At 44.5% G+C, this 20,620-nt stretch overlaps 2 protein-coding genes across 5 annotated transcripts; one reads left to right on the top strand and one right to left on the bottom strand.

Moving 5' to 3' along the window:
* Positions 1-69: 69 nt before the first annotated feature.
* Positions 70-11,812, bottom strand: thumpd2 (THUMP domain containing 2). 2 transcript variants are annotated; one of them, XM_034608409.1, is made up of 12 exons: positions 11,718-11,812; positions 5,847-6,080; positions 4,756-4,894; positions 3,928-4,455; positions 3,687-3,823; positions 3,107-3,189; positions 2,977-3,024; positions 2,587-2,674; positions 2,176-2,247; positions 1,726-1,840; positions 1,071-1,191; positions 70-509 (listed from the first exon to the last, which is right to left on the bottom strand). In XM_034608409.1, exons 1-12 carry the CDS (start codon positions 11,721-11,723, stop codon positions 191-193), a joined length of 1,890 nt encoding a protein of 629 aa, XP_034464300.1. In that variant the 5' UTR covers positions 11,724-11,812; the 3' UTR covers positions 70-190. The 2 variants fall into 2 exon arrangements, with proteins under 2 accessions (XP_034464300.1, XP_034464301.1); XM_034608410.1 differs by having other exon boundaries at positions 191-509; positions 2,977-3,029; positions 3,112-3,189.
* On the top strand, positions 11,182-15,711 carry LOC117775341. Of its 3 annotated transcripts, none has more exons than XM_034608418.1 (7): positions 11,182-11,355; positions 11,644-11,907; positions 12,874-13,068; positions 13,238-13,404; positions 13,539-13,688; positions 14,611-14,786; positions 14,863-15,711. In XM_034608418.1, exons 2-7 carry the CDS (start codon positions 11,656-11,658, stop codon positions 15,294-15,296), a joined length of 1,374 nt encoding a protein of 457 aa, XP_034464309.1. In that variant the 5' UTR covers positions 11,182-11,355; positions 11,644-11,655; the 3' UTR covers positions 15,297-15,711. The 3 variants fall into 3 exon arrangements, with proteins under 3 accessions (XP_034464309.1, XP_034464311.1, XP_034464310.1); XM_034608420.1 differs by having other exon boundaries at positions 11,328-11,355; positions 11,647-11,907; XM_034608419.1 differs by lacking the exon at positions 11,182-11,355 and adding an exon at positions 11,383-11,404.
* The last annotated feature ends 4,909 nt before the right edge of the window (positions 15,712-20,620 follow it).

Here is a 20,620-nt window from a genome sequence, read left to right as displayed (position 1 = left end):
GGGTGAAGGATTAACGTTCAGATCTACAGTTCAAACAGAGATCACAATTCACCATTGTTTCAAAAAAACGTGTATTTATTCAAGAAATTTACAATAAAAACCACATGGAAACAAATACACATGTGTCAGAGTAGTTATAATAAAATCTGGCAAGTAAAAAAGTAAAAAAAGTGACTTCCATCAACACGGATCAAGCATCAACTTTAACATATTTGTGGATGAGTCCGTCTATGGCACCTAAACTGACTCTCAGAGTTGTGTGGTGCTTCAGAGAGGAGGGGGGTGGAGGCAGTTGTTGCCCAGTCTGAGTGTCTCTTTCCTGGGGAGGTGAGGGTTTGACTCCCTGCTGCGTTTGGACAGTCTGCTGCTCTGTAGAAGACAGTGGAGGACACGGACAGTCTTTGGTTCCAGGTTGAGGCATCGGGTCTTTTGGAGCCAGGAGTTTTTTCAGGAGAAAGGACAACTGAGGACTCAGGAGCAGAACCAGGGATCCACCCACTCGGAGAACTCTGGACACATAAGCATTCAGTCATTTCAGCCACAAGTCATCTGGACAGTTAGTGTGATAACAGACGAGCTTATTGGATTTAAAAACGAGAAAGAAGAACAACACAAACATGTCAACATCAAATCAAATACTCAAACACATTGATATGAGCAGAATTATTGGGACGCAGCCGCTGGGTTTCTGCAGCTTTCTACAAGTTAAGTCTAAGAGTTTTTTAGACCATAACAAATGAAATTAAAGATCAATGTCAAGTACGACGGATATGAAGGAATATTGGAGTCCCAGAATTATTTACACTGGTTTGTAGACAGTCATCAGTTCCACACTGGTTTTATTAGTAGTTTTATTACTGGGTGCTAATACTAAAAGTCGAGTTGAATGAGTGTTAACATAATTAAGACCTCCCTAGAAGTATTTAAGATCTGGTACGTAATGTTTAACGAATTAAAAACTTTTTACGTCTTTAGAATATTGAATTTCTATAGTGACGTGCAACACAAACTAGTTCCATCTTGTGATTCACTGAAAGAAAGAAGAGAAACAGACACACGGGGAAACACACCTCTCCATCTCTGCGACAATGACTGGCAGGTTGGCAGCCATGTTTGTTTTGGTGCCAAACTTCCTGCCAAACGGGAGGTCACAGATCAGGGCATCGACGCTGGCGCTGGGCAGAGGCAGCGCTGCAGGAGCACAGAGGAGCCAAGAAGTCATTTAACACAGGACAGCAGGGTTCACTCTCACCTCCCACTCACTGAGTCCATCCACAACACTGAGGATCCTCTGTCTCCACAAAGAGCGAAGTCAAGAGCATCTTCACCTGAATGTTCATCTCTCTGAGACACTCAAGATTTCATGTGTCACTGTTTCCAAGCTACTCATTTAATATTAATAACACATTTAAATTTGAGCTACTCGTATGTTTATGTGCACATGTTTCCTCTTATACGAAAAATAGTTCAAATAGAAAAAGAGTATACAGGGGAAAGTATTTTTCATTTCATATTTCAAAGATTAAATGATGTCATTGTATATGTTTCACTTAACTACTTCAAACACAGACTTTTGACCTTTTGAGCATCTAGACACAAATGTTCTGTACAAGTCCAAACACACAGTAGGTCTGTCAAACAACATATCGATGTTTTAATGACATATGACTGCCGTACATTACACTGCAGAATCGACTGGTGGTTATTTATTGCAGGTGTTCTTACCCATAGACGAAGCTTTCAGCAGCTGTATCCTCTTCCTCAATTCTGCAAACTCTATGTTCTCATTGGCCTTCTGCAGCTGTCTGTCATCAATGTCCACGCCCAGGAAACAGGCGGCCTGAAGACCCCACGGAGAGCGAGACATAAGTTTATAATATTATTATTCCACCGGCAAGCTCCTCTGAGTGTATTCTTCTTTATGGTGATGATATGAAAACCGCTGATATTTCCAGAGAGGCCACAGAGGACTTGTCCAATCATAGCAATCAATAATAAATCAAAATGAATGAAATCATATAAAACTGCACTAACTGCGATGAGGAACTAAACTACAGACTAAAGTGAACTGATCTTAATTCTCTCCATTCACGTCCAACACAGGTCAACAAGCGGACGAAACCAAAAAATCCAACAGTTCCCTTTTCACAGTGTTGGGTGGTTTCCTGTCCTCACCTTGTTCTCCTGCGCTGCTTCTATCAAGATGGTTCCCACTCCGCACATCGGGTCCAGCACACAGAAGCCTGGCTGAGAAACAGGAGGGAACAGACGGACAGTTACTCTGCTGCTTCACTGGGACTTTAACTAAAAGCTTTCACAGACTGACGAGTAGTGGACAACAAACAGAGGACATACAGGTTGAATGAGGACGACTTCAGTGGAGCAGCTTCAAGGCAGAACAGTCACCTTGGTTTTTACTATGGATTAATAAAACTAATGCAAACTTTAAATGGCTGCAATAACCCAAATAAGGAGCCTTAATTGTAGTATTAAGTTAATAATATCTCCAGATTTTCATACAAAATCAAAAACACAGAGATAATAAAGAAGAAGTCACACAATAAAGAGCAGAGTGTGTGTCGGCACCTGAATGTGAGCCAGTGACGCCATGGCCCAGGCGATCGTCGACCTCAGCCCGGTGGTCTTCATGTAGCTGCGGTGAGCCAGAGGTAACCTGCAGGAATGGAAACCACAGTAAGAAACAGACTCGTCTCCCAGCACCGGGTGTAAATCAACTGTTCTCCTGGGATTTAAGGTTCTGCTGGTGAGGGAGTCTGGGATCAGGCTGCCAAGTCACGCTGGCAACAAAACCTCAACAAATCCCAGGAAACTGGCGATGACACACGGCGGTGAGAAACAACACAAAGACACAAAGCTGAACTTGCAGCAGAGAGAAGACATAAAGACACAGAGAATCTTAGTATGTCATGGTGTAAACACAGTGTGAAGTGGAGGGAACGGGTTCCAGCCAGTTACCTGCTCAGTGGGATCCCCAGCAGACACAGGTCGTCACTCAGATAAACATTCACCTGCAGGAAAACACAATATATCCATCTGACTCAGGCTGTTATGATTCTATAATCGATAGAGGCAGGGTGGTTCTGTTCTAACCTCCAGCTGTGGATTCTTCAGATCAACCTTCCAGCTCATCATTCGGCTCAATCCCACGCCCATCACTCTGCTCACCTCCTGCGTGAGACACAAGTTTCATATATATGTTCATCTGAATGTAGAGTAACACAAAGTTATTAATGGATTCTGCACCTCTGGTTGATGAGGATGCTTTCTGTGTGAGGGTGTGTTCTCTGTGTGAACTATAATCTGTGGGTTTGTCCACAGATTCTCATAATTCTACACAAACATCAAACTAACTGTGTTTTCTGAGCTTTGTTGTGAACATTCACCTGAAAGAGACAATAATCTGACCAAGGCCTGAGTAATAAAAGAATTACCAATAATATCGCATTACAATTTTCATCAATAGCAATATAAGAATTGATTGTTTGTGAGTATAAGACCACAACCTTCACTCAGGAGCAAAAGGCTTTGGAGTTAAAAGAAATAACAATACAACATTTATGGTGATGATCATGGATATGGACTCAGATGAATATTTGTATCTTGAGATAATCTTGGCCCCGGTTGTGACTGTTCAGGCTTCATCACGCGTGTTTAACTTCCTGCACCTGTGAGCTGAAGAGTCGAGACACAGATCCCGTGCACTTGCAGCTGATCCGAAACGAGAGCGTGACAGAGGAAGTGATCTCTGGTGTGATCCTGCTGAGCTGAGCTGGTTTCTGATCTGCTCCTCCTGCAGGTTTTACTGAATCCAGACGAACAAGGGAAACAAAGGAGGAAGGAAGAAATCAGCAACGACTGAAAGATGTCTGACTTAAATCCTGATATAAATAATGAAGTAATTTGTACCATGTTCCATGTTTTCCACAGAGCAGTCCTCTGCCAAGTCGTTTTTCTTCTTGCTGCCACTTTGCACTGATCCTCTGCTACTTATCATCCTCCTCTCCTCTTCATCATCTTCATCCTGTCTCTCTTTCTCAGCAGCCTCCTCGTCATTCTTCCTCTTTATCCTTTTCTCCAGCATCTGCTCTTCAACTCCACAGTTTTCTCTGCTCATCTCTCGTTTCCTCTTCTTCTCCAGAGTCTGTGCTTCCTCTTCATGTTCACCTCCTCTCAGCCCCCTGGTCTCTCTTTCTTCTTCCCTCTGTTCCCCTGCTCTCTTTCCACTCTCGCACCATCCCTCCTCTTCCATCTGTTCTTCACTCCCTCTCCCCTCCTCTTTCCTACTCATCACCCCCTGGGGGGTGCTCGAGGTGTTGGCAGCGGTTCTTCTTCCTTGAGCTAGTTCCCCCTGCAGGCGACTCCACGTCAACGCGGCGCTGGTCCACTGGTTCCTGTCGCCCAGCAGTCTGGACTTCAGCACAGCGGCGGCCTTGGCTGTGAAATCACAGATCAAAAGTCAGCGGAAAAAAGATGATCAGGGCTTAAACTGCAAGATAGTTATGATTCACTGAGAGAGATTTCTTTAAGTGATGTAGAGCGTCTTCATTATTGATATTTGTGGACGTTCATCTACTTAGAATCACATGTTTCTGGTTATATTTAGTAAAACAAGTCATCTGAGGTGTTTTTAAATGTCCAAGAGAAGAATCAGATGATAATTGGCTCAAGTTACTGGAGTGTTAAGATCCCAGACTAACTTTATGACATGAGTGGAGCTGGTACCTGGGCTGGTACCTGGGCTGGTGAGGGAGCAGAGCTGCAGCGGCGCCTCGTGCTTCAACAGGAGGAAGAGTCTCTCTGCAGCCTTCAGCTCCACGACTCTGTGGATCCTCACCGACGAGCTGAACAACACCTTCCCTGAGAGCTGGGTCACCTGGACACAGCACAGAGATTCTAACCATTCAGGACGAGTCCCTCACATGTGATTATTAAAGGCCTGTAACTGCTTTGACCTACAGACGCAGAGTCATCATAACACTGAAGAGAAATTAAATGGGACATTTATGGGGATAATTATCTAAATCGACCACCTCGTCCAGCACTGATCCTCACATACAGGAACATGAAAACATATTTGCCAATTTTGGTTTTAAAATGACGAAACAAAATGATCCAAAAGTTAATTCATGGTCAATCCACTAATCAATCAATCAAGGAATTGTTGCAGCTCAATATGTTAATGCTAAATATTTAGATATTTAACTGATGTGACTGAAAATCACACAACAGTAAATCCTGAAAACTACAGTCTGCTGCAAATTATAAATACACATATGTTTATGTATTTATACTCTAGACTGTGTTCAATATCTATATCTGTCAAAACTCGTTTAGCTACAAAACGTTAATAAGATAAGATAAGATCAAACTTTATTGATCCACACAGGTCAGATGAAGTTCTGTGAGTGAACTGTGAGTATGAACATTATCTACACCGTGTCCACTCTGTAGTAGTTTGTATGTAAAGGTTATAAAGTGATGGTTGCAGGAGCAAGAAGAGAAAACGTTTCTAAATATTAGTTCACAACATTATTTCCAACCTACAGCTGCTTTTCATCATCTTGAAGCTGAAAACATCTGAAACAAGTCGACGTCTCTCAAACTTTCTCTGAAACTGAACTAGTGGAACAAGAAGCTCACAAACCCTGGAACTGACTGTTTTCATATCAGAGTTATAAAGTATTATAAAGTATTATAAAGTATTATAAAGTGTTATAAAGTATTATAAAGTGTTATAAAGTATTATAAAGTATTAAACAGCATCAGAGTCTGAGGCTGAACACACTGGGCTCGTGGAGGAGGTTGTCATGGTGACGGTCACTCACATCCTCCGCCTCCAGCTTCCTCCGCAGCTCCTCCGTTAGAAAAGGCTCCATCCCGTTACCGGCGGTGCAGAAGTACCGAACACACCCCCCCTCACCGCCAGGCTCAGACATCACGATCCTCGTGCTCACTTCGAGCTGCTGAGCGGCTCCATGTTGGATCGTTTGTTGACACCGGAACAGGAAGTGTGTCTCCAGTGTGCGCAGGAACCCGTCGTGACCGGCAGGGGGCGCTCTCTCACCAGAACATGAGACAAACAGCAACAATCTGAAGAATACAATGAAAATAACATGAAATAAAATAAATGTAGAAATGAAATTCAGAAACACATGAATTACGATGTGGAACATGTTTATCAAATAGCACAGATTCCACAGGCCAGTAAATAGAAGTATAACAAGAAAAGATCAGATGTGGCTTCAATCACTAAATATTACATTAATGCAGTTGAACGTTTAATACAAGGAAATAGTAGTTATATAAGTTGATCTCATACAAATGACTATATACTGTATTTTTAATGTATTTATCATAATTTCTTGTTATATATTCCAATATCACACAACTAAACTTTCAACAAAACATAAAAACAGCAAAATGCCAGTGCACATGTTAATACACACCGGTTCAGTGAGACACACGCATGCACGCACACACACACGCACGCACGCACGCACGTACGCACACACACACACACACACACACACACACACACACACACACACACACACACACACACACACCCCTGCTGCAGTTTCTGTGCCTGTTGCACTGAGCTGTAAACCTGACAGACGCTGACGGGCTGCACTGACCTGAGCAGCTCCATCGTAATGATGAAGAATTATGATCACAGAATATATTGATGTGACAGCAAACACAGGTATTACTTTAGATTGATGTCATATTGCATCAGTGAGTGAGGATTTGATTTCCTTTGAATCAACGAGTCATTTCTCTAATTGACAACTGGAAACCAGCACTTTGATATATTTGTTCTTAACGAATCCAAGTTTCAAATCCAGCAGAAGTCACAGCAACATTTACATATTTATTATACAAATATTCACAGTAGCAACAATCACACGATCGGAGACAGTGATCGTTTCATTCAGTCCAAAGATGAGAGAAATGTCCGTCAAGCAGAAGATATTTGTTTTGAACTTTTTGCCAAATGGATTCTTCATATTCAGATGTTCATTTTAAAAAGTCTAAAAAATTTAATAGTCAAGTTAAAAAATGATATCACCATCATTAACCACGTGTGGGGACAATGACACTTTCATGGCATCCATCCAATGGTTCCTGAGAAAACTGATTCTGGACCAAAGTCGTGAACCAGCAACTTTTCAATCAAGATCCAGAACATGGATTAAAAATGGAAGCCATGATAAATATCTTTCTGTTGTCGCTCCAGTGACGATATTGTTTTTGTGAGTCATATTTGGTTTCACTCATGCGTCGTTAGTATTCTCAGTCAGACAGAAGAAAATGATCCGTCGCTACATTACATGCATTTGAAAAATGGCTTCATCGTTCATTTAACTCATGTTATTACTCAAAGAACCACAAAGTTCTGCTTCTTCTGTTCATCTCGGTCAGAACACACGGAGGGTCAGATCATGACCCCGATCAGAGATGGTGGTACCGGGAGATGGATGCTGATTACTGCACCTTTACTCCAGGACACATCTAATTCAAAATTAAGTTGGATTTATGGGGCTTACCTTGCACTTCAGCTTTTCTCTTTCCCTTCACTCTCACTCTCTGTAAAGTTTCGCCTGCGACTACACTTTTCATCAGCCCATAATATTGGATGTATTCATGTAGAAAGGAGACATTAATACTCCTTTCTACAGCTGCCATTTGCAATAATTAGACCCACTGCTGCTAAGTGAACACAACAGCGTCACAAAATGGATGCCGTCTGGCGCCCGGCCATGGGATGATATATTACTGTACATTAAACTTGCTTTTATTCTCCTCCACACCCGTAAATGAACGGATAGAGGAGGATGAATGCAGACAGAGAGGGAGGGGGGGCAGGTGGAGGAGAGAGGCGGGGGAGGAGGGATCATGAAGAGAGAGAGAGAGAGGGAGGGAGGTAAGAATAATGGATGAATAGATCATCTGGAGGAGGGCAAGAAACAGAAGCTCTGTTTAACAACTTCATCACATCGGACCAATCAGAGCAGAGTCGACTTCACTGAGTTTCTCTGGAGCTCAGATCAGTTTAAATGAGACGATAACGTAAAGTTCTGTTAATGATCAACACACAAACAGGACCCGGGTCCAAAACCAAGATACCACAGTGTGACAGGAACTAACGACAGAAACCATCTTTGAGGATATTTATATTCTACGTGTAGTTTGACGACGAAGCACCGAATGCACTGGGACGTTGATATCATGTGATTGACAGCAGGTAACGTCCAATGGGTGCAGGCGGCAGGTGTAGGTGGGCGTGTCAGGCTCCACCCTTCGCTCTTCCAAATATGGTCACTTCTGATTTCCAGAAAGCAAAATGGGGCTGAAAAATAAACTCAAGGATTTAAAACGACTTCACCAATGACTTCACGGTGGGTTGGTCATTCTTCTCATCTCTTCTCTTCTTCCTGTCTCTTCTTCCATCATTTCCTTCTCCTCTCTTTCTTTCCTTTCATCTACACTTCACTGTCAGATGGAAATTAAACCTTCACAAAGAGACGGAGCATAAAAGAGAGGAAATCAGAGCAAACGAGAGAGGGAGAGAAAGAGCGAGAGCAGGGAAACTCCCACCACCTAACTATATGTGTGTGCGTTAATAACCATCACTGTGTGTTGATGTGTGTGTGTATGTCGGTAACGTGAGCACATTGAAATATTTCCTGCCTCTCAGAGGAGTGTGAAGTGTGTCGACAGGCTCAGGATCCATGGAGAGAGAGAGAGGGAGAGGGAGAGGGAGAGGGAGAGGGACAGAGACAGAGACAGAGACAGAGACAGAGACAGATCCTCTCCCAGCTGCAGAACTCAAAACCAGTTAACACTGCATCAAACTGACAGAAGCTATCAAAATCAACAATAACCAGAGAAATGGGAAAGAGCAGCCGGCTGGAAACGGGACTGGGAGGAGAGGAAGAAGCATGAAGAGACAGAAACCAGGGAAGGTGTGTGTGGTCGACATCGTTATCTGTGTTTAACGTCAGTATATCATTATCAACACTAACTAACCCATAACACACACATAATTATACTTTTTAAATTTGTATAATACCCCTTTTAATGTGATTTAGTCCTACCTGTAATTCTCAGAATATAATATATTTTTTATTATTTTATTCCATTTTCCCAAAAATTGAATCCATTTTATTCATTTCAATGATAAACTCTTCCTACCACCATTTCTGAAGCTGCCATGAGCCACATGGAATCCAGCCGTCGTTACCTTTACACATCTGCTCTGCTGCCGTGCGTCAGAACGTGTTCCGTGAAGGAATCGTCCTCCTTCTGTTTCCGCGGTGCGGTCGGTTGGTCCTCAGCCAGTTGGGCTCATCTGCTTAAGTGCTGCGAAGACGCTCTGCAGATAAGTGGAGCCGTGGCCCAGAGAGTGGCTCGTGAAGGAGGAAACATTCATCACTTTGCTTATCTCACTGCAATATTTCCGTCTTCATAACAGCTTGAGATGCTGCAAAATCTGTCAACGTGTTGAAGAGTGTGCTGCTGCTACTTCACTGGATAAGAACTTCCTAACATGACAGAAAACAACCAACTGTGACTTTTCAGTTTGGTCCATGTCCCATCCACTGACATGGAGGAGGCACAGTTCATTACCATTACTTCTGCCAACCACCAGGGGCTGACCCAGATGTTTTGGCTTCACTTTTGTCTAATCGTCCATCTTTATTTAGATAAAACCAAAACAATGAGCTGCTAGATGCTAAAATCACCATCGACCTTATGAGGGAAACACAACGATTCACAATAAGTGACCCACTTCACATTTCCACCTTCATCTGTGTTGCAACATGACATCACGACACAGAAGAGCTTGGCACAGCTTCCAGTCCTTCAGCCGTCAGCGCAGGAGACGCCACATGCTGCTGGTGCAACGTCGTCCCAGCTGAGCACTGGAGAGGAGGAAGACAGGTTCCAACGTGGAGGAAGGTCTCAGAAGTTTAATCCACATGATGAACACCCTGCAGATCCACATTCACCTGAGGAACAGGTTCATTCAGCCCAGATACTCTGAGGCCTGACGGTGCACAAGCCCTTGTCCCAGTTAACAAAGAACTCACACTTCACAAAATCCCAAATCCCCAAGTGAAGAAAGTCAACATCACACGAGGCCACTGCTCCATTTATCTGAATAAAAGAGCTGGAAGCCCTTGGCCTATTTCTTCAATGTTTGACACAGCTGTTATTTGAGTTTGCAGTTACTACTTTAATTCTAAAGGACATCTGGCCTGTTCCGGGGAGCCCCCCCCGCACAGTTCCACTATCACACATTCACTTAAAGATTATGAAAAAGGTGCAAAAATAAAAACTATTCTCTGATTTTTATTCTTCATGCACAAACAGCACACAGGCAACAGAGACCCACTCAGAGAGAGATCTGCCTCCTTCGAATGGCTGCATCGGGTCTTTGGACCAGAAGAGACGACACAGGTCCAGTCCAGAGGGTCCAGAGGGTCCAGAGGGTCCAGAGGGTCCAGAGGGTCCAGAGGGTCCAGAGGTCCAGAGGGTGCAGAGGTCCAGAGGGTGCAGAGGTCCAGAGGGTCCAGAGGTCCAGAGGGTCCAGAGGTCCAGAGGGTCCAGAGGTCCAGAGGTCCAGAGGTCCAGAGGGTCCAGAGGGTCCAGAGGTCCAGAGGGTCCAGAGGGTCCAGAGGGTGCAGAGGTCCAGAGGGTCCAGAGGTCCAGAGGGTCCAGAGGGTCCAGAGGTCCAGAGGTCCAGAGGTCCAGAGGGTCCAGAGGGTCCAGAGGTCCAGAGGGTCCAGAGGGTCCAGAGGGTCCAGAGGTGCAGTCTCAGTGAGTCTGAGGGTTCAGAACCAAAACGCTCTTATCTCAGTCTCACTCCACTGATCTTTATCTGAAATAATACGATTCATGAGATGGAAAAGAAAACTTGATTAGTTTACAACGAGCTGACACAGTAACTGAAAGAAGGAACATCAGACTTTAGCTCAAATTAATACATCTTCAAAAAGAGAAGAGGATTTATTTCACATGAGGCAAAGAAAAGACATTTGTGAGCAGCAACATTTTCACTCTGCTGTGAAGAAAGTAAACGACATAAAATAAAAAATACGACCCAACAGTCTCATTCCTGCTGCTTCTCACACTCAATCCCTTCCTCCTCTTTCAGAGCAGCTGCATTGGCTTCTCTCTGCCGCTAGAGGGAGCTGTAGCTTTGCTGCTGAGCTTCTTCCTCTGCTGTGTTGTCTTGATTCATCTCTGCAGCAGGATGTGCAGGGGAGGAAGAGGAGGGGTGAAGAACCCAGAGGCCGGAAGAGACTCACTCAGACTGAGAGGTGGCAGGTTGGCTCATGTTTGTGTTGTTGTGTTTGTGTTGTTATGGATTTATAAGGTTAATGTTAACATGATGAATTGAAGACGTGCTTTTAGTCGTACAGACCACGATTCACCACTTGTGTTAAAGCCCTTTAACTTATTACATATTATGTGTTGTGCATAAGTAGGACAGCACATAATTACATTTGTTTAATCATATGCATTATTTACTGTTTGTGGTTCAGTATTAGCTCAATGTCTGAGGTTTGTTTACACTGTATGAACTGCAGTTTAATTCCTCCTCTTCTTCCTCAGAAGCTGCCATAGATGAAGAGTTGTCTCCTGGTTTGTCAACACACACACACACACACACACACACAGACACACACCATCATGGGCCAGCTGTTCTCCTCAGATGAAGAGTGTTCTCAAGTGAAGGACGCCCTCGGCTCCCTCCTCTTCGGCGCCATGCTGGAAGGCGGAGCTGTGCCTGACCTGGGAGTTGTGCACCCGCTCCTCTTGGCCAATCACCAGGAGGGTTTCGACCCCCAGGACCGCCTCCAGCAACAACTGCGAGAGGTTGATAAGATTTATATTTTCAAAAAGCATGACAGTGTGTGTGAGCGATGATAATTCTGGTTATGAGCAGAACATTGAGGAAACACAACACGTGTACATTGACACCAATATTAACCAGATTAACACTTTCATGTAAATATCATCTTGTGATTTACCAGAATATGGAACTAGGAATAATAATAATAATCACATCAAGACATGTAGAGAATCAGCTCCTGAGCAGGTTTATTTCTTCATCGCATTACGGCAACATCAACATACAACAGTTATACTTTCAGGCTGGGGGTTTAAAATAGTGGGGTGAACGCTGCACGTATGAAGTAGTGCACGTATGACGTAGTGCACGTATGAAGTAGTGCACGTATGAAGTAGTGCACGTATGAAGTAGTGCACGTATGACGTAGTGCACGTATGAAGTAGTGCACGTATGACGTAGTGCACGTATGTTGACATGAGTCATAATTAGCAACTCATGTTACATTATGATCAGTCTTATTCAGAATAAGGTCAGTAGTCAATAAGGAGGAGGGGGGGGGGGGGGTGTAGATGCCATTGCCTTGAGACAGTAAGAAAAGAGTGATTGTGCAACACGAGGCATCACTCCTGTTTCACTCCTGCTTCACTCCTGTTTCACTCCTGTTTCACTCCTGTTTCACTCCTGCTTCACTCCTGTTTCACTCCTGCTTCACTCCTGTTTCACTCCTGCTTCACTCCTGTTTCACTCCTGCTTCACTCCTGTTTCACTCCTGTTTCACTCCTGCTTCACTCCTGTTTCACTCCTGTTTCACTCCTGCTGGTAAATAAATCAATGGTCACCAAGGACCAACGTGATGATGAAGGAAAGAAGAAGAGAAATCTCCTCGCTGAGCATTTGTATTTTTACAGAGACGGATGATAAGAGACGCTGAGCTGGAGTTCGGTTACGTTTCATCATGAATGTTTCTGTCCCCCCCCCCCCCCCCCCAGCTGCAGGGCGACATTGGGAACAGGGCGCCCGCCTACCTGAGGGATCTGATTGGCAGATTGACAACCTTCTCGGATGAGCCGCGCCTGGCTGGATTGGTGGGACTGGTGGTTACCATGGTGATGGATATGGCTTACACGTCATCGAGACAGGGGTCGGGGGTGAAAGGGAAGTCAGCGGGGTCATCGTCGGGCCAGGTGAGACCGCTGATGTCAAATAAAGACGGGAGTTTGTAACAGTAGTTAAAAGAAACAAGTTATTGCTCCAGCACATTAAAAAAAGTCTTTAAAAAGATTCAAAAAGTGCTGAAGTGAGACAGAAGGTTTGGGAGAGCTGTTCATGTGTTGGAGCTTGTTCCCGCAGCAGAGAGTGGGGGAGCTGCAGGAGGTGATGGAGGAGTACCTGAAGCGCTGCAGGATCAACCTGAGCGACAGGAACAAGCTGATCCAGGACGCCGTCCGACTGGAGGGGCAGCTCAGCCTCACCCTCACCCAGCTGAAGACCTGTCTGCTGGGGGGGGACTGTGACTCCAGGTGAGTGAGGGCGAGGCATCGTGCAGGGGGGGGGAAGTGAAACACAGGGGCCACAGTAGAATAATGAAGACGAGGGTAAAGTTCTGTATAGTTGGATGTAGCAGGACAAGTTCTAACGCTGTTTCCTCCCCCAGGTCTCTGAGGCACTGGGCCAGTGGAGCAGCGTTTCACACCCAGATGTTGGTTCAACTGGCTGGACTGGAAGGTCGGGTGGAGCCCCGGGCTGCGAGGGCGGCGCTGGAGCAATACAAGGAGGACCTCACACAGATCATACCTGCTTACAGGTAACATCCAGCCAGCTACAACTCCCCCGCCTGCATGTCCACGGGATAATGGCTTTGTGGGGTTTATGTATATAAATATATTCCACTCACAGTGCAGCTAGTGTACGTTGTGTTCTGCCGTGTGTAGGTGGAACAAATACAAACAAAAACAGTGCGAGTGCAAACACTGGAATATCTGGGGGCCGTGTTGTCAGACAGCAAACACACAGCAGCTCCGTGGAGACAGGAAGCTGCTTTAATAAAGCTCAGTGACGGAGGAAACCAGCGCCGCTCAGGACCCGGCTGTCTGCCGCTCCACGAGCTTCCCTGTCTGCTCCGGTTGTGACAGAGAACACACACAGAAAGTTTATCAGCCTGTCAGGAAAAGTGCTGCAGTAAACCTCACGCTCACATTTCCACTCGCTGCTGACGGAGGACACATCCTGTCAAACAGGAGACGGCTGCAAACGGGAAATAATCAACAATGTGGGGATGAGATGGGAAATAATGAAAGTCAGTGAGTGTTTACATTTTGTGACCGACACACAGAAGCCATGCAAACAGAGACGTTATATAAAGATGGACGATATGACAGCTTCTCAAAAGTGAAGCCACAACATCTTCATGGCCTCCTGGTGGCTGGCTGCAGTATAAAGTCAAAGTACAGGTTACATTCATACAAGGATGGTTTCTGTCATTTCAGGTCGTTATTATCACACTGGTATTTGATCTATTTTGGTTTGACTTTACAAAAATGAGGTGAAACATAATGATTGACAGCTGAGACTGATGAAGGGCACGATGACGGTAGGAAGTGGAGACGCAACGTCGTTCTTTATCCACAGTCTGTCAGTAACATGTTATCTCCGTGATATTGGAATGATCAAGGTTTATATCTCAATGAATAAATGGTTTCTGATCTGTTTTGAATCTCTTCTTACAGGAGGTATAAGTCCAACACGGTGTGTGTGGTGAAATGTCGAGGGGGGGGTCTCCCTGCGTCATGTGACCCCTCCAACGAGATGCCAGAGGACGGATCCATGACGGGACTCACTGTGACGGACAGAGAGACAGGAAAGAGTGTGACGCTGCCTTTGTCCACCTTGGAGACAGAAACAGGTGGATGTTGTTTTAAAGAAAACTTCTCACAATGTCTGTCAAGTTGCATTTAACTGAACTGAGCTGAACTTTCCAGGGAGAAGGAGGAGACCTGACGGTTCCTTAGTGACCTCGTCCATGAACCTGGACCTGATCACCTCAGATCAATACGCCCAGGTCTATGTGGAGCATCTGTTCTCTGCTGAGGGACCTGTGGCCGAGCTGCAGAGCTACTTCAACAAGGCCAGCGACCATCTGCGATCACTTAGAACTCAACCGGGATCCACAGACCAGCCCGGGGTGAGGGACGGGAAAGAAGGAGGCGACGGGGGGGAACCTAAAGAGCAGGCAGAGGGAGGACGTGGAGAGCAACGAGTGGACCGGGCCAGAGGTGATGAACAAGACAAGACCGAGAGGAGAGGAAGAGGAGAGGAGATGAAGGAACTCGATCAAAGAGATGAAAGTTTGCAACTGAGCATCACAGAGACGCAGCCGGAGGAAAGACTCGATCAGGGAGCGTCAAGTACATAAAAGCAATGGACACTGGCCAGCAGCCATATTAAAGATGTCAGTTCAGCACTGTAGAGGAAATAAGAGAGGAACTCAGAAACCTTTTATCACCGGGGAAGCAGAGGACTGAGGACGAGATAGAGAGACTGAGGGAAGGTGAAGAGCAGCTCTACTGCAGGATGACATCAGCTCTGTCCACATATGAACCCAAATAGCTTTATATTTAATAAGTTAACATGTGACGTCAGTATATCTGGTAAATATTTAGAAGATGTCAGAAAAGTATTTATTTGTAAAGAAGCTTAATATTCGACTCAGAGTGTGAGTCGCTCATTTTCAGCTGGAAACGTTTTTGTACATTTGCTCACAACTATTGTACCAAGACTCTTATAGTTATAACCATAGACTGTAAATAAAGATGGAAGAAGCTTCGCCACTTCCTGCAAAAATGAAGCTAGAATACCTTGGATGCGGGCGCCGCCATCTTGCACTGGTAATGAATTTAACTTGGACTCCCAGTGTCCGTGCTCCAGTCACACCTCTGACTCTCTGGAAAAGGTCACCAGCAGGACAACGACCTGTCCATCACCTGCACGGGTCCAGCTGCCGCCTGTGTGTGGGGGGGGAAAGGACGTTTTGAGTGACAGGAGAGTCTGCACTTTCTGTTAGAGTGCGTCTCCCTCAGGAAGGTTGAAAAGATGCTTTCTCTCTCGGCGTTCTGTTGCAGCAGGTGGGCGAGCGGCACAGGAAGGAGCTCTAAAGGGTGTAGCTGGCAGCGCTGCGTGGATAACAAGCCAGTGTGTGTGGATTTCTGCACGTGGGTGTGTTGGTGTGAGTGTGTGAGAGAGAGTCAGTGTGTGTGTGATCACATGCTTGTTGGTGTCTAAATTTGAGAAATAAAAAAGTGAGGAACAACATGTGAAGAGATGTGAAATATTGTGTGTGAGTTACTTAAAGAAAAGAGATGATGGAGATTGTGTGTGTGTGTGTGTGTGTGTGTGTGTGTGTGTGTGTGTGTGTGTGTGTGTGTGTGTGTGTGTGTGTGTGTGTGTGTGTGTGTGTGTGTGTGTGTGTGTGTGTGTGTGTGTGTGTGTGTGTGTGTGTGTGTGTGTGTGAGTGAGGTCCTGCTTGCTGTCGATGAGTCACACTTCACAGCTCCAATTACTGGTCTCTGCTCTGCTAATGCTGTCTGATTGGTGTTATTACTCTCTCACTCTTTTATTCTCTTCCTCCCTCACTCCGTTCTCTCCCACTGGTCGTCAAGATTAAAATGACTGTTATTTCATAGATGTGACCGGCTTTGTGCACACACACACACATGCACACACAGCTCATCTACTTCCTGATCTTTAGAAACTGCTCTCTCCATTACTGGTCCTGGTCAATTACTCGTATAGAAACTCAGATGGATTAATCAATAAAATAAAAACAACATCAAGAAAGAACATTTCAAAACTGAAAAAAGACGGAATAACAAGGATCCAAAAGGAAAAAGTATAACTCCACTAAAACATACGAGCCACAGCTTCTTCAGTTCTACTGAGTGGAGCTTCACTGGACTGTGAGGAAACAGGTGAGCGTCTCTTTGTGGGTCTTCACAAAATAAACACGAGTTAAACACAAACAAGCTGCTATATGAAGTCCTAATGAAATAAGTGATTTCAATTCATCACAGTTTTTATTTAATTGCCAATTTGTATAAACAACATGAACATGAACACAGTCAGAGCGATGACGTGAAAAACTCTGAAAATGGGACCTTCAGTGTTCCGGCCTTGTTCTGTGTTCACTAAACTTGATGGACTTTTATGAATCTGTGACATGCTTTTATATAAGTGAGGGGTTGAGTGAAGGGTCATCCTCTGCTGGAGTGAGATGTCCAGCTCTTTACGTCTTCCTGGTTTCCTCTCGCTCCGTCCTCCTCCCTCAGGGACGTTCATGGACAGAAGTTCAGAGAACGACTCCCACGTGAAGAAAGCCGACGAGGCTCTGAGCTCCTTTAAGAAGGTTAACTACCTGATGGCCTGTGATTATGTGGGTGTACGTGCAGGTGAAGTCAAGAGCCCGTGTGTCTGGAGCTATGTGCACGTGTAATTGAGAGCATGTTACAGTGTGTGTGTGTGTGTGTGTGTGTGTGCCTGGATACTGCAGTTGATTGTAGTGAATGCGTCGCCGCGGCAACAGAAAATCACCACAGTAACTCGACATCATCACGCCGCCCACAGCCTCTCAGCAGGGAGCAGTCGCTGACACAGTAAGTAACCTGCTGTCGAGTGTGTGTGTGTGTGTGTGTGTGTGTGTGTGTGTGTGTGTAAGTCAAATAGAGGAGGACTCGGTCAAAAACTTCACAGAGAGAAAGGGTGAGAGACAAGGAACAGAAAGGGAGTGAAAGAGAGACAAGGAGGTGTAGGGAGAGAGAAATGAAGAAGGAAGGAGGAGAGGGGAGGAGGTGACAGACCAACAGAAGGAGAAAATGGGTGAGAGAAGAGACAGATGTACTCAGAGTTTTAGTTATTTATCAATCAGCTGATTCAGCTCTGTAAACAGCAGCTGTCTGAAGAGAAGAAGAAGCAGAATGACACCGAGTGCCTCCTCCCGATGAAACCACATTTCATTTCACTAGATCTGGATTCTCATTTCGATCGGCACCAAATTGCAAACACCCGTAAATATCAGTTCCCTGAACATGTCGTTTTTTAATCCATCAAGATCCATGAATCCAGAAAATCAATTAAGAAACGCTCAATATTAAAACTCCATTATCTGCCTCCTGATCCTGATCTGCACCAGAATTCCCTGAGTTCTTCCCCTGACCGATTCTTCATCCTTTCACCCAATGTCATGGTCGACTGCAGAAGGAAACCAGACCTCCTGTACAGGAATCTCCTTGAATTCATTTTTAAACCATCTGTCCCACTTGGGAACAATGGAGCAAACTGAAAACTGAAATATTATCAGATCAAAGTTTAAACAAATCCATCTTGTGTTTCCACATCCAGCTCCGTGGAGACGAGTGGGACGGCACAGCTCTGAGTCTCTGAGTCTCTGAGTCTCTGAATCTCTGAGTCTCTGTGTCTCTGAATCTCTGAGTCTCTGTGGGTTCCAGCTTCACATTAGTCATCATGAAACATTGACTTGTGCAGCTTCAACAGTGGAGGAGACGCAGGAGCTGACAACAGACTTTGAGATTAACTTTCATTAAAGTCATAACCAGATTTGTTTAAGGTAGAATATAAAATATAATCAGGATTATTTTGTCTCTCAAAAAGTCCACTGGGTGAAAAATTAAAAATACTTAGTAACATGAAATTAAACAAATCAGCTACATTAGTGAAATGTGAAACCCATTTTGCTGCTGTTTTTTGTGTATTCACTTCTATTTTAGTGAATAATGCATTTGCCAGCCCCTCACCCCCCGACCCTAACCTGAACCATCACAACTAAATGCCTGACTCTAACAAAATCACTTCACTGGTGCCTGATTGTGTTCATGAACTTTATGTGTTTATTCAACCTGAACCTTTGGTGTCAGGAGGAAAAAGTCTCATGACTAAAAACTAACCTCTGGCCAGACACCCAGACATCCTCCTCCTCCTCCTCCCTCCTCCTCCTCCTCCTCCTCTTCCTCTCGCTCTGCAACATGCTTGACCTTTCTACCATTTAAATGCCAGTTGATCTGCTGGATGTGGGACAACAGGGCTGGAGAGAGAAAGCAGAATATCAGAGGCACAGAATCATTTAAAGAGATTTGTCAAAACACAGAAGAAAAACCATCCAGGGCGAATGTGAGCGACAACAAGCACATGTTGAGGTTTATTCACAGTCGAGGGACAACAACAGCATTTCACTGCGGACTTGTAGAATGGAAGCTTCTGTTCAACCACTCGAGTTTAAGGTTTAACAATTTGCTGCGTCAGGTGAAATGAATGAGAAGATTTTGACTGTTTTTTAATTTAAAAGAAACATGACAATAGTAATAACCTTGAGACATTTTGAGATTGTGATGGAGAGTGAAACATTGGCAACATTTTAAGATTTTAAGTGGAAATCTAATTATTTTAATTATTTTATCATGAAGCTTTGTGTTGCATCTAGTTTAATATAATCATTTATATCCAATGATGAGATAAACCTGTTTATCATCAGCATAACAATAACAACTGATAGATTTCCAAATAGCAAATTATAAGCTCTTGTTTGCAAAGATCATGAAGGGACCAAGAATAGAGCCCTGTGGCACACCACACATTAATAGGGCTGATTAAGATACATAACATTCATGGACACTGAATCTTTTATTATGCAGATATGATTAAAATGTGCAGTTCCAGATATTATCAAACAGCCTCTGAACCTCTCCAGATTAAATCAAGTCTATATCGAGTTGTGCGTCCTCAATCATAAAAATAGAGTAACTTGGTGTGTCTGGTTTTCTTCCATCTACATTCAAACTTTCCATATCAGATCTGACCGATCTGTCCTCTACGACTTCCCAGACGAGATGGAACACTGTCTGACTCAGAGACAGAACTAAAGCATGAACAATAAAAACAGAGACGAAGGTGGCATGAGCAACAATTTACTGTCTAGACGCTGAAACAATGTTAGTTTGACATATTGAACAAAGAGTCGCTGCACATTTTCCTTGTTGTAGACTTGGGCAAAGCTTCCCACTAAGAGCCCAGAGGAAACGAGAGCAGAGTCATTCATCCTGTGCAGCGTTAAGACAAATACACAAACAGACGCACATGAAGACAAAGGGAAAATCCACCCACACAGAGGAGGTGTCAGATGTTGAGAACACAGCACCTGGGAACACGATCGAATTTGGAGCTTGTTCATTAGTTTCTTAGATTTCATGTGAGATGATATTCTGGCAAAGAGACGACTGGTGACGGCTCCGAGCTTCAGTTCTTCATCAGGTGAGCGGTGGATTGTTGAATGGAAACAGGTGAGTGGAGAGACTGGTGGGAGGAGCAGGAACCGGAGGCCACGCCCACGCTAGCTGCACACGTACTGGGAGCTCATCGGGAAAAGAAAAACCTCTCGGACTCTACGCATATTCCTTTCAAAGCAAAAAGTGATTTGTGAGGAATGTTTAATGGGCAGAGACATGTCTTCCCACTGCCATCTTAAATTTACACATTTCATTAAAGTACGGTTGTATGAATATCATTGAATATAGACAAGAGCAAGTAGAGTTTAAGTCCAAAGTTTCTTAAGAATACACTGAGCTTCTGTTGAATGTATAGACGGTGGTCGTCACTGACAGAGAGCCGGCTGCTCCTGTTGTCTGAGACTAAGTGGCTGTGTGTAGTTTGACAGTCGGCGCAGACTCTCTGACA

The sequence above is a fragment of the Hippoglossus hippoglossus genome, chromosome 15, assembly GCF_009819705.1.
Source record: "Hippoglossus hippoglossus isolate fHipHip1 chromosome 15, fHipHip1.pri, whole genome shotgun sequence".
Taxonomy (NCBI): Eukaryota; Metazoa; Chordata; class Actinopteri; order Pleuronectiformes; family Pleuronectidae; genus Hippoglossus; species Hippoglossus hippoglossus.
The sequence above is the reverse complement of the archived record's forward strand: the minus strand, read 5'-3'. Positions and strand labels throughout refer to the sequence as shown.